This window comes from Plectropomus leopardus, chromosome 5, assembly GCF_026936395.1.
Source record: "Plectropomus leopardus strain MGB_pleo_1.0 chromosome 5, ASM2693639v1, whole genome shotgun sequence".
NCBI lineage: Eukaryota > Metazoa > Chordata > Actinopteri > Perciformes > Serranidae > Plectropomus > Plectropomus leopardus.
The window spans coordinates 14,324,666-14,337,500 of NC_142180.1; the positions used below are offsets into that span (position 1 = coordinate 14,324,666).

Consider the following 12,835-nt stretch of genomic DNA (forward strand, 5'->3'; position numbering starts at 1 on the left):
ACAATTCAAGAAATCTCAAGGAGATTTTAGTACAATAATTCAGAGTATGAATATGTATGGAGTTTGACTGCAAACAAAATAATGAACTTTATCCTTGTTGTTTGCTGCCCTGATGAGCAAAAGAAATAAAGAAAAGCAATATTCTTGCTTCAGCAAACCAATTATGTACCATTACCAACGGTATTTTATACTATCTTCTCTTAAAATATGTCTCACATTTATGCTCACCTCTGTCTATGTACGGCAGACATTAAGGATCTGCCTTCTGAAGTTTGCAAGTTAAAGTGAAGGATTTTATTTACATTTTTAACTTGCAGATCTTTCAGTGAGGATTCCCCTTCACTTTTTTTGAAGTTCCAGTTTCCATTCATCAATCATACTTTATGCCTCATAACTCAAGCAAAAAACAGGCATGTAAATTACTTTTTACTAATTTTTGCACTTCTATTTTTTAAAATAAGGAAAAAAACTTTACTATCACACTGACAGAGGTATTTTGAGTATTTGCTGTGACTGAGGTCCCTCCCATTTGTCCTGATCATCTTGGGATGTTTCGACACTTTGATTGGGGTCCACCTGTGCTCACTTTAGTTGATTGGACCTGATGTTGAAAAGCACACACCTGTCTGTAAACTGTAAGGTCTCACAGTTGACAAAAGCCAAACCACGAGGTGGAGGGAGCTGACTGCTGAGCTCAGAGACAGGATTGTTTTTAGGGACAAATTTGGGGAAGACTACCCGAAAAATTTCTGCAAAACAGGTTCCAAAGAGCACAGTGGCCTCCATAATTCTTAAATGGCAAAACCTTGGAATAACCTGGACTTTTACAGGAGCTGGGCATCCTTCCAAGACTCAGCAATCGGGGAGGCCGGCCTTAATAAGACGGATGACAAACAAGAACCTGAAGGTGACTCTGTGCCCCGGAGATCCTGTGTGGAAACCAGAGAAACTTCCAGATGGACAGCCACCGTTGAATACTTCCTGAATGCACTGTAAGTCCAACATTTCAGTTTTATCATTGATACAGACCCTGTATTGTTTTCACCGCACATGGTGGGCCTAATGCAAGAAATGATGTACAAACAAATTTTCTCTTATTTTTGTTTGCATCCACGATTTGTTCCTATTTTGAAGGTACCCATTGATTTTTGGGATCCAACAATGTTTTCCTATTTTTGCTCTTTTCCTAGGTAAGAGAAAATTTTACCAAGATTAGACAAAAACGTCTAATTTTCACGAACCACAGATTGTTGCCTTAGCACAAGAAAAAAAAATCAGTTTTACATTTGAATTATTTTTTTTTTTTTTTTACAAATGCATTCATATTTAATCAAATTTAGATGATGTTTTAGAGTAATTAAAATAAGTGGAAGTTTAATCTGAAGGGCTAAAGATCCACATGACTTTAATTTCAGTAACTGTGTGTCCCTCTGCTGACCAGAGCTCCATCTTCTCATATATACTGTATTTATGAGAACTGCTGCTTTTCTGTTTTTTTTTTTAATATTTTAATTTATTTAATGTATTTAAACCTTTTTGCATTCATACTTTAACTTTTAATGCTTCAATGCATTTCACTGAAATCCCATTTTCTTTATGTTTATTTAACAGTTTGCTTCATCATTGAGCACACTGGGTCAGAGCAAATTTGGATGGTTATGAATATTTGGTGCATCTGGAGTGACCTCTCTTTTTTTTTTTTTTTAACCAGAAAATTAAGAAAAAATATGAGACGTCTGAGAAAATGTTAATGCATGCGGCCCATTGTGTGCATGTGAAACATCATCAAGCGTCACGACAAAGTTATGATCAGCATTCATACCTTTATTTTTTTGTCAAAAAAGCACAAACATAAAAAAGGAATATCGAGTAAGGCAGTTTGTACATCAGTTTGGTATGCTCCCTCGTCTTCCCACCTTCAGCCAGAAGAGCATCTCTGACTAGAAATACATGAAGCATAAGAAGAAATCAAGCGTTCTCCTTTGTGTTTTCATGTAAAACTAGACATTACTGCATCAGAAAAAGGAATCTAATGTCTGGATGCATCATCACTGATGACAGTATTCAAACATGTTAACCCATGTCTAAATATCAACTGGTGAATAAAACACAGCTGTGACGTGTGTTTTATAAAAAGCAAATATCTATTGAGGAATTCTTGAGTTTGATTGGAAATGAGCAGGAATAAAACATGCTGGAACTGAATTCCCCTGATCACTACGTAGTATTTTCAACACCGCAACTTTGTGAACCATAACACACTTTGCTTTTATATTCATTTATACTGTTTAAAGTTACAACTCCACCACTTTGTGTTAAAGATTCTTCTCTTATACACGGGGGCAACAAAACCATCAATGTGAGCTTCAATATTTCCATAAAAGCAAAATAAATCGTTTGGCAACAGACGTTATCTACCTGATAAGGCAGATAAAACACTTCCAGTTTTCCTCCTCATGTCATAAAATGTGTGGAAATTAAAAGCATATGTGATAGTAACAATAACAGTAAAACTTCCTACTGCCAGACATGAGTGGAGGATTTGTTGAAATGAACAAGTGGAAATTTAAACCCAAATTCAAAACAGAAGAGACGCATAACATGTAGAAAAGACAGGTATGAAATGCTTGAGAAAATATTCTCAAAAGTGGGATCATGCAATTTTTTTTCTTTATCACAAACTTTCCATTTTTCAGGGACAAAATATTCATAACCTTAGTCTCTCCTAAACACCGACATTATCAAACCTTAGGAGCATTTTTTTAAATTTCCATCATGAAGGGATTTAGCCTTGTGGCAAAAACAATCGCTATAAAAAAGAGGAAATGTTTAATCCTATATTATTTTTCAGTTAAATACAAAAAAAAATTCTTAGACAGGACCCTCAGGGTGTCACTTTCCTGAAAGTACAGGAAACCAGCAGCTCCTATAAACAGAACCAGCAGAGCCACATGACGCCCTGCACAGAGGGTGCATCAGACACATGAGGGATGTGAGGAACAATAAAATGGGATTAAAAAGAGTGGTGGTGGAGATGCATCGTGGGTAATAATCCGTAACTGGGGTAGCAGGCGGCCTGAAAGCATGGATGACACCAACCCCCTCCTCCTCCTCTCTCCTCCCGCTCCACAGGCTAAATAGCGACCCCCGTGAGCAAATCCACCACCCTCCATCTGTGACTGTGCTTTTCAAGAGCCTCCCACTGCTGCAGTGTGACAGGCAGAGGCAATGAGAGGATTTACTGACAGAGAATCGGCTTTTATTCCATCAGGAAGTCTCAGCTGAAGAGAGAACACAAGAGAACGATGGCAAAACAAACAGCGAGAGAGTTTTTCCTGAGAGAAGCAAAGCTGAAACCTTCTGTGTGTTTGAGGAAGTCAGTCATTTAAGAATATATGAGTCATGCCTGTGATTTGAGCGCAGACGTGTTTGTGTGAGTGTGTAGACACAGCAGTGGTTCCCAACCTTTTTGGCCTGTGCTGTGACCGATACGCGAGGTAAAATGATCCAATAATGCATGAGAAAAAAAAAGCAAAAGTCTAGAGCAAAGTCTCAAAAAACAGAATTTTGCGTAGTAGAAATGTGTTCTTTCTGAGATTTATGCCCTCTTGGTTGGGAATCACTGGTGTGCGCACTGAGCGCACACACACACACACACACACACACACACACACACACACACACACACTACAGGAATGACATGGAGACAGTGACAATACTGTAAACAGATCAGGGAAGCAGCGCAGATGGGATGCAAAGTTATCTATAGCACCCTGTGAGGAACACAATGCAGTCAGATCATGAATGGGAAGAAAAGACTTTTTTTAACCTAATGTGACCCAGATTTGATTTTCAGTCTAGCCTTGAACGCAGCAGGATCACACTGGGTTTAAAAAAATCTGTTTTTCCTTTTGTCCCAGTGCCACCTGTTATGATTACATGGGAGCACCCCCCTGTTTCTGTCAGTGATGTGGAGCCAACAGATCCTCCGCTCTTCTTTTAGACCGTCTTCCTCGCTGTTAGTACCCTGACGATGCTGCCCACTCCTCCAGCTGCCAGCGCCTGCAGACACAGGAAGGAGAAATATGGTCAGGCTATTTTCGTTTTGACAAGAGTCTCTGTTAAACTCTTATCCTGTTATCTTGTGGCAACATTCGGTCCATCTCGAACTGGCCTTTACAGTCGCAGTGGCTTAAAATGTTCATACCTTATTTCACTGATGACTACTTAATGATCACTATTCATATGTTGCCATTTCTAAAGCATTGTTGCTTTTTTTTCCAATGCTGGAATCAAATCATGAGACTTCTCCCTAAGTTAGAGCGTCCTTCTGTGATCTCGATCATTCGGTGTAACGTGGTCATAAAACTCAGTCTATGCTCTGTTAAGTCAGTCCTTTTCTTGTCTCCACTTTCAGATTATTATTATTATCAGAAGTTTTTTGTCTTGGCGCAAGAACGTGAGCAAGTCTGGGTTCTCTTGTAATTGGAAAAAGGGAGGAGAAACTGGTGGAGTGGACTAAAGTTGGTGTTCATTCATGAGTATCTGATCCACAAACCAGCATTTGGTTTTGTGAGAAATCATCATTTTTGGAGCAGTTCGCCTCTCATTCCTGTGGTCTCCTCAAACTAAAAAAGCGCAGCTAACAGCAGAAAAAAAAGTAAAGCAAAAAGTCAAGTTTGTGCTCAAATACAGTTTGTGGATTATACTGATTCCGAATTGAAGAGAATACTGTCGACATGTGACGTCTTTTATTTAGTGTTTCTTTAGTTATGCGTGTTAATGTGTCATAAATCTTAAAGGTAGTTTGGTGTAACATTTTCCACCAGGCACGGGACGGGAAATCATCTCAAAAGGAATCTAGTTTTAGTCTTGAAACTAGAGACCCTGTAAGATCCCCAAACTCTGTAAAATCTTAGTGTGACTAAAAACTCACACTGTCTTTAAATGTGAGAGGGAACAGACTTAAATCTTTTTATAGTCTTTAAATGTGTGGTGGACAATAGTTTTTCTAGAGGGCATTTAGGAAAAATTCCTTCATCTCTCTCCCCCGTCACGTATGATTGTGTCAGACAACGAGGTGTTAATATTCACCTTTTCATGCCACTGCAGGAGAACCGCGCTGCTGTTTTCTGACGGCCTCTCGAAGCCTTTGTAGATGTACTTCATCAGCAGGTCCACGCCGTTCTTGTCGAGGGACTGCACTCCTTTCTCGATGTCACTGCTCTTAAAAGCGCTGAGCACCTTCAGCACCAAACCCTCAGCACGATCCTGACGGGGAAAAGGGATCGTGAAGGTCAGTGCTGCAGTAGTGTTCAGTTCATTAGAAGAAGGGGTCGACCGATACTGGTTTTTCAGGGCTGATACCGATACAGATTATTAACAGAGACCAACAACTTATATTTGGAACCGGTACGCATTTACTATAAAAATTGAAATCTTTCTGTCAACATTAAGAATCTGAAACATAACAAACTCTAATTAATAATAACCAAAACTGAAACTTTCAAACATCATCTCCACAAAATTCCCAACAAACTTTTTTTCTATAAAGTCAAGTGAAAATTAAAATAAAAAAAATCAGCAAACGTCAGCTGCACCTAAACAAAATCTGTTCCAATATGATACTTTACTAATTCAAGAGTCAACAAGCCTATCAAGTTATTCATTAGAAAAACAATGATGTGGCAAATACTTCAAACACTACACATCAAGAAAAACAAACCCACCTTGGCGTTCTGGTTCTTGGTGTTGATTGGCGGGTTCTTCAGGACTGCCTGTAAAGCCTCCATGAGATTTCCTGTGCAGATAAGGTGAAGGATGCAACACAGTACAGAAGAGAGCAACCTCCCAATTACAGTAATGGATACAAGCCCAAATATGATACATAAGTCAAGTGTTGAGCCATCACAATTCTTTAATAACGAATATTAGCCCCTAAAAACAACCCAGTGGTGGTTTTCTGTATGTACAGAATAGTATTGTGATATTTTTATGTGGCAATACTGTATTGATGAAGGATCTCGAATACCGATTTTTTTCATTACTTAAACTATTAATATTGCAAATACATATGAAATGTTTAGTAGCCTCCTACAATAAAGAAATCAATCGTTTTTTTAGTGCAGTAGATACAATTTGTGGCAATAAAAATGATTGAAGTGAGCTAAACAGAGATAAACTAAAAACTAGATATTTAAAAAAACAGATGTTGACAAAGTTTTCATTGGCTGACATAATTAGCAACTGAAAAAAAGGTAATAAATCACAGTGAATCTCAATATGTTATCTCAATGCGCTGCATATTACATCACGTTTTAAATTGCAATAACTGCAATAACATGAAGGCAGTGTGGTTTGCATGTTCATATTTGGAGTATTGTTACTGTCAGACTTGAAATAGTGTGAAACTTTCATTTGACCTCGCTGTAACATGACGTGGGAGCTAACTGTCTTATTCAATAAGGAAGTGCTGCACTCTCGTGCCTTATAAGGTCTCTAAGACTGAAACTGCTGGCTGCAGACTTTACAGAAGCCCTTCAGAAACACTCACACCCAAAAATAAAACTGCTGATTTCAAGAGAAACGCATTTTAACGCATGAGCCAAACCTCCTGCAAATCTGATCTTACTAAGCTAACCCGCAGAAACACGACGAAGTTGCACAATGAAGACTCAGCGGTTATAAAGGCTTTGTAAGACTGAATGGAGGACTTGTAGTGATGTAAATGCAAACTAGCCTGCAGTAAATGTACATACATTAAAGCCTGTTCTGTCTTGGAGCAGAAATCCCAGGAATGTGACTGCCAGGCAAGTCTGGACAGTGACTGGCCTACTTACAAAACGCCCCATGTAAAGAAAAGAGACAACATACATTAAAGAGGAAATATGCAGATAAATCGCAGGTGCAGAAACACGCAGCTTGTCAACGGTGGCTGATTTTCGTAGCAGATCGTGTTCATGCTAACAGACCGGCTAGCTAGTCATGTAAAGGATATTGTCTGATGAGGGAGTCCACCTCTGCCTCGTCGGGACCCAGCTGGTTTTCTCCTCCGTCCTCCTCGTCCACAAATTTGTTCTCGTCGTACTCGTCCACGTCCACTCGCCTGAAGCGCGCGGACACGGTGTTTTTCGACATGTCTGTGGCGGATTTTGGAGTCTACTTCTAACCGAAAAGGACGAGAGTTAAAGCTTAAGTCCGGCCTTTTTTTCCCACTATGATTTTCTTTGATACGGCTGTCACAGGCAGCTTCCTGACTTCCTCCCTTTTCCTCTGGGTGCTTTTTGCTTCCGCGTACACGACATCGCTCCCTAGTGGGGAGAATGTGACACTGCAGTCACAGTATTCAATTCCCATATTGGCCGCCAGAGGGCGACAAAATACCACAAATGTAGTTTTCCTAAACATCAACTACAGAGTAGAGAAGGTTCCCTCTGACAGTAAAAAAAAAAAAAAAAAAAGAAAGAAAATCACGCAAGAAAAAAAAAACTAAGACAAAAAGTAGTGCAGGTTAAAATATATGGATAAAATATAACATATACAAAATAAAATATGGTAATTACAAATCACACTGAACAAGAATGTGGTAAATGCTTGTGCAAAATATCCATTAAATTGAACGCCATGACAGGTTCCAACAATTTTTTTGGCAGAGCACCAAATCACTCTGTAAAGCTTTCTACATATAAAAAGTCACAACATTTCCAATTAGCCTGTGTCTTCATTTAACTACTGAGGTAGGCTATATTTTCTATAAATTTTATCTCCATACATTGTGGTCTGAATGTTGTTTCAGAGACTCCTGCATGCTGTTCAGTATGTACAAAATATTGATGAATCCCTTTTTACTGTAAGTTGATCTAGGTTATGTATAAACATTTTAGTTACAATTTTTTTGTAACTCTTGATTTTGCTCCCTTGTTTTGTTTTGTTGTTATTTTTCCTGACTTGTGCAGGGGTGAAGCCATTTGAATGTAATGCTAAATTAAGGGAAACAACATTGGAGACAGCTTATCTTAACGAAATGAACATTGAGTTTGTAGGCAACAGCTCTGGTGGACATTCCTGCTGTGTGAATGCCAATGACATGCTTCCTCAAATCTTGTGACATCTGTGGCGTTGTGTTGTGTGATCAAACCGCTCATATTAGAGTGGCCTTTAATAGTGCCCATTATAAGACACACCTGTGTAACAACGATGCTGTTTAATCTGCATCTTGATATGCCACATCTGTCAGGTGGATGGATTATCTTGGAAAAGGAGGGCATGTCTTTAAAAAATTTGCGACCAAAATCTGAGTGAAATACATCAATGAATTCAATTTTCCAATCTTTAACTTAAACCTGTGAAAATGGGTACGAAAGCAGAATTGTAGAGTTGATTTTTTTTTCTTCCATATGATGTAATGTTTTTTCAAAACACACATTCAATATCATTTCTAATGCCGCCACTGTGCTCTGACAGAGTGGTGCGCTTCCTATTTATCCATTTAAAAGAGAGAAGGTCACACCAATGTGACTTTCAAAAAGTTTCCTTGATCATTTGTCTGGCAGTAAACAAAATGCAGTGTGTGCAAATGCAGGAATTAAATCCAAATTTGAGGCTGAGGTCTCTGTGTGACTGTGAAATTCTGTTCAGGGTGAAGATACATTGATTTGTGATTGCATTCATCTGTTTACTGACCTGCATCTCAATTTGGGATTTTCTCTTTGCATTTTTTCTCACTGATGAAGGCTGAATGACCAAAAACATGTATTTCTAAACACATTCATGAATCTAAGTTCTCAGTATTTAAACACAATTTCAAATCGGACATTTAAACAATTCCGTACTCTAACAACAAAAGCAACACCTAAAAGCCTGAAAAATTTTCTTGTTGAATACCTCACTGTGTTTGTTGTTGTTGCATGTACAATGAAGTTCAGATTGCAACCAGTTAAAACTTCTCCAAGCTGGAATTCCTTCAGTGTTCATTGTTCGGGATTTTTATTCAGAGATGAATTATCCAGAGATCTTTCTCTCTAAAATTAAACCGACCATGTTATTAATACCAGTAAAAAACACTGAATAAAGCCGTTCACATCACAAGTCAGTGCATCTCCAACACTGTTTGTAATATTGGAGATAGGTAGCTCGCTCGCCACGTGTTACTGTGTGTGCTCACCTTTTCCTAACGTAAGATCCAAATGTTCAGGAGCTATCACTGCCAAATTAGGCACAGTTTCATTTTACAAATCAGTGTAACTCTGATGTTTGATCACTGTAATTGGGCTTCTTAGTACGGTGGTTGATGTGAAAATGCAAAAATGTTAAAACCTCTATCAAGAACCAGTGTTTTGTTTGTCCATTCTGGGGTACTGTAGAAACATGGCGTTGCAACATGGCGATCTCCATGAATGAGGACCTGGTCCTTATGTAGATATGAAGGGCTTTATATTCAGTTTATGGGTCAAGTGTGTCCCAGACCACCTCGGCAAGCGGTTTGAGGGATCGGATCACAATGCGTCGTCATGGCTGTTTATACCTGCATGATCAGATCACCTGAGAGGCATGTTCACTCAAGATCCCTGTCCCAATGGGATCTGTGTAAATGGGAAAAAAAGTGTATAAGCAAATATATCATGTTTTGAAGTCTAAATAAATCAAGGTTTAAGGATTTTTTCCTAAACTAAACAGTGCACACACTCACACACACTGGGATACTGTTATTGTCTGATAAACGACTCAGCTCTCTTAAAATTCACTCCTACGATTGCATGGACCTTTACAGGACACTAACGCAACAGACCCTGTGAGGGAAGCTGCGATTTATCTGCTTGAATTTAAACAAATGGTCTTTACAACCGGTGTGTGTGTGTGTGTGTGTGTGTGTGTGTGTGTGTGTGTGTGTGTGTGTGTGTGTGTGTGTGTGTGTGTGTGTGTGTGTGTGTGTGTGCTGAGTCACCACAACCACTGACCATTTCACTGCTGCGGCACAAGTATTTATTTCTTTCACTCACTAATGGGTAGACCACCGCGTCAGCTCTGTGATGTCAGTATTTCCCTGCGTCACAAGGTGCATTTCTTTACTTTGCTGGAAGTAAGACACACTTTCCATGTTGCTAATGTGCACACTCATCTTAATTTGAATCACAGTAACAATTTGGAATAAGGTCAAACAGACATATCCGCTTGTCAAACTGCAAGACAAATGTATGAAAGTTTTGGCACCCTCCAACGTTTTCATGCTCAAATTCAAGTGAGTTCATTTTAAACTCTAGCTGGGAGTCCTGTGATGTTGCCATGGATAACAGGCCCACAGTGTGTGTGTGTGTGTGTGTGTGTCGACAAGTTGTTCAAAACACACAGGCCTTTTCTGGGAAGTTGGAAAAGTCGGACATATCTACATTTCATTGATGGATTTTTCATTGTTGTTGGAACTTGGAACTGGAGTTTTTCATTTCCTTATCTGAGCTGTCTAGACTGCTGGCCTTTTGCCTTAGGAGGAGAAAGAATAACATTAATGCATTTCCCATTACGGACCTCCTATTCCCTCCAACACACGCACGCACGCACGCACTCACACGCACGCACGCACGCACACGCACACGCACACGCACACACACACACACACACACACACACACACACACACACACACATGCAAACACACCATATCTGAAATATCTAACTCAGGAACACAGTTAATGTGTTTCAGGAGAGTCAGGAGAGTAAGAAAGTGTTGCTCACTGCACTGGGCATGTCAGACCTCCCACACACACACATACATTTTTCTCCTGCCCCCTGTAGACTTCTCTAAATAGAAACTCATGCATGAAACGTGTACTTTTCCTTCTTTCTATCTGCCTTCCTTCCACTCCCTTACTCTCATATGCGCACACACACGCAAACACACACAACCTTGCGTGCATTGGTCATGAGTGTCCTCATTGTGGGCTTTGAGGATCGCCCCAACCCGTCTGTGCTATGTGAATGACTCAACACATCAAAAGGCAAAGATACAGGCACATACATGACCTTCACGTGAATGTGCAAATTATCAAGTCCTGGAAAGTTTCAATATGGTGGAAACTTTATCCTCCTGCTGTACCGTGTGCTGCACTCTCAGACAGACAGGCACTGCAGAGAAGATGAAACTGGAAAAAAAAAAGCCTCTAGGAATCCGTCTGTGTACTCCAAATTTCAAATCTGTAGGGCGACAGGCCAGGTGCTTCCGTGCCAGAGAAGAGGACTTACAGCATAGCAAAGTATCCTAAGCACTTAATTAGTACTTTCATATGAGGGAAATATTGCTCTTGGATAACGATTTAATTGGGGAATGTAATGAATTAGCGGGTGCTGCGTTGGAGCAGGTCTGCAGGCTGGGAGAGACTGTGGGTGGCTTCCTCTCTGGAGGTGAAAGTGGTTTTGGTGTGTTGTTTTTTAGCAACATTCAGCTTGAACTTTAGAGCAGTTGTGTGATTACCATTATGGTGATGCACATGTTTTCAGCATTGAAATGTATTATATAATATTTTATCAGTCATCAAAAGACTCCTGACTCATTATTGGCAAGCTAGAGATGATTTTGGACATAATCCCTGACCAAAATAAATGTTCTTTCTAGTGTCTAAAATTCACCACGTCACAGAAATACATATTTATAAATCCATGTACACAGTTTTTGGTTTTATTTCCACAGATTTTCAGGTGTCCACTTTATAGTCTCACTTACCGTTACAGCTATGTGCCAGTTTTGGTTTTATTTGTGCAGTAGTGGATGGCGGCTCTGAGATTTCTGTCACCTCCCAAATACAGAGGAAGTAAACGAAACACAGCACTGAGACAATAGATTAAAATGTTTGCTTGAAACTTGGTAAATAAAACCAAAACTACTTCAATATCACAGGAGGTGACACAAAATGTGTGTGTTTTCGTATTTCGGTTCACCAACCCTTTACAGGGGACCTATGCTCATTTTAAAAATGTATGTTATTTCTATAGTTTAAGACAGTCCTAAAATATTAGTAACACAAACAATTCTCTCCCAAATCCAAAGGCTGGAGTGCTAAAATCAAACTTATGAGGGTAAGAAGTCTCGAGACTCTGGTGTCTGGCTAAGAGAGAGAGAGTAGCTCATGTTCACAAATATTGATTGAACTTTCCTTTCCATGAAAATAACATTTTGGAATTCCTAATTTAGGAAGGGTTCACCTTTGAATTTATACTGTAGCATGTTGAGCAGTTAAAATAAAAAAAAATCAATCCCTTTAAAGTTAACACTGTTGGCCTTTAGAGTTCTTGGCTTGCATGATCTGCTGTACCTTTTAATATGTGTGTAACATGATATATTTTGATCTCACACTCAAGAGTTATTATCTATTGATGGTATCTCCCTTTTTTATGATTCTCTGGCCAACTGCCAGGCTGAACTTGTTTGTGTTGGTTAAATTCCCCTGGGAAAGTGATGATAATTGTTTCTTCTGGATGATTTATGTGATCATGTTATACATTTCATTGAATTTCTAATGCTGGGTTGCATGTCAGCAGGCCAAGTCATGTACTCTAGACGTCCGTCTCCCCAGCAACGCTTCCAGACTCCTCCTGGGTGACCAAGAGGAGTTCCCAGGTCACATGAGATATGTAATCCCTCCAGCTTGTTCTGGTTTTCGCTCAAGGCCTTCTACCAGTTGGACGTGCCTAGAATATCTTACTGAACAAAACATGTAAGTAGGCTATCATAAATGTTTGTTTATCACTGAGCTTATTTTCTACAGTGACCCAAAATTCAATGGAAAAATCCTACAGGCTTTTTGACGAGGACACCAGGGCAACGCTTACATCAAGATTGGCCGACA

The 12,835-nt window shown here is 39.4% G+C and overlaps 1 protein-coding gene and 1 long non-coding RNA gene across 2 annotated transcripts in view; one reads left to right on the forward strand and one right to left on the reverse strand.

Moving 5' to 3' along the window:
- The first annotated feature begins 594 nt into the window (after positions 1-594).
- The window catches only part of LOC121941153 (uncharacterized), a 13,117-nt gene continuing 876 nt past the window's right edge, over positions 595-12,835 (forward strand). The window contains exons 1-3 of the long non-coding RNA XR_015776589.1: positions 595-992; positions 12,528-12,703; positions 12,786-12,835. The exon at positions 12,786-12,835 is cut by the window's right edge and continues 876 nt beyond it. This is a non-coding gene — a long non-coding RNA (uncharacterized LOC121941153). The remainder of the gene's footprint in view (positions 993-12,527; positions 12,704-12,785) is intronic.
- On the reverse strand, positions 1,804-7,296 carry arpc5b (actin related protein 2/3 complex, subunit 5B). The gene is made up of 4 exons (XM_042483875.2): positions 6,998-7,296; positions 5,730-5,802; positions 5,095-5,271; positions 1,804-4,062 (listed from the first exon to the last, which is right to left on the reverse strand). Exons 1-4 carry the CDS (start codon positions 7,135-7,137, stop codon positions 4,000-4,002), a joined length of 453 nt encoding a protein of 150 aa, XP_042339809.1. The 5' UTR covers positions 7,138-7,296; the 3' UTR covers positions 1,804-3,999.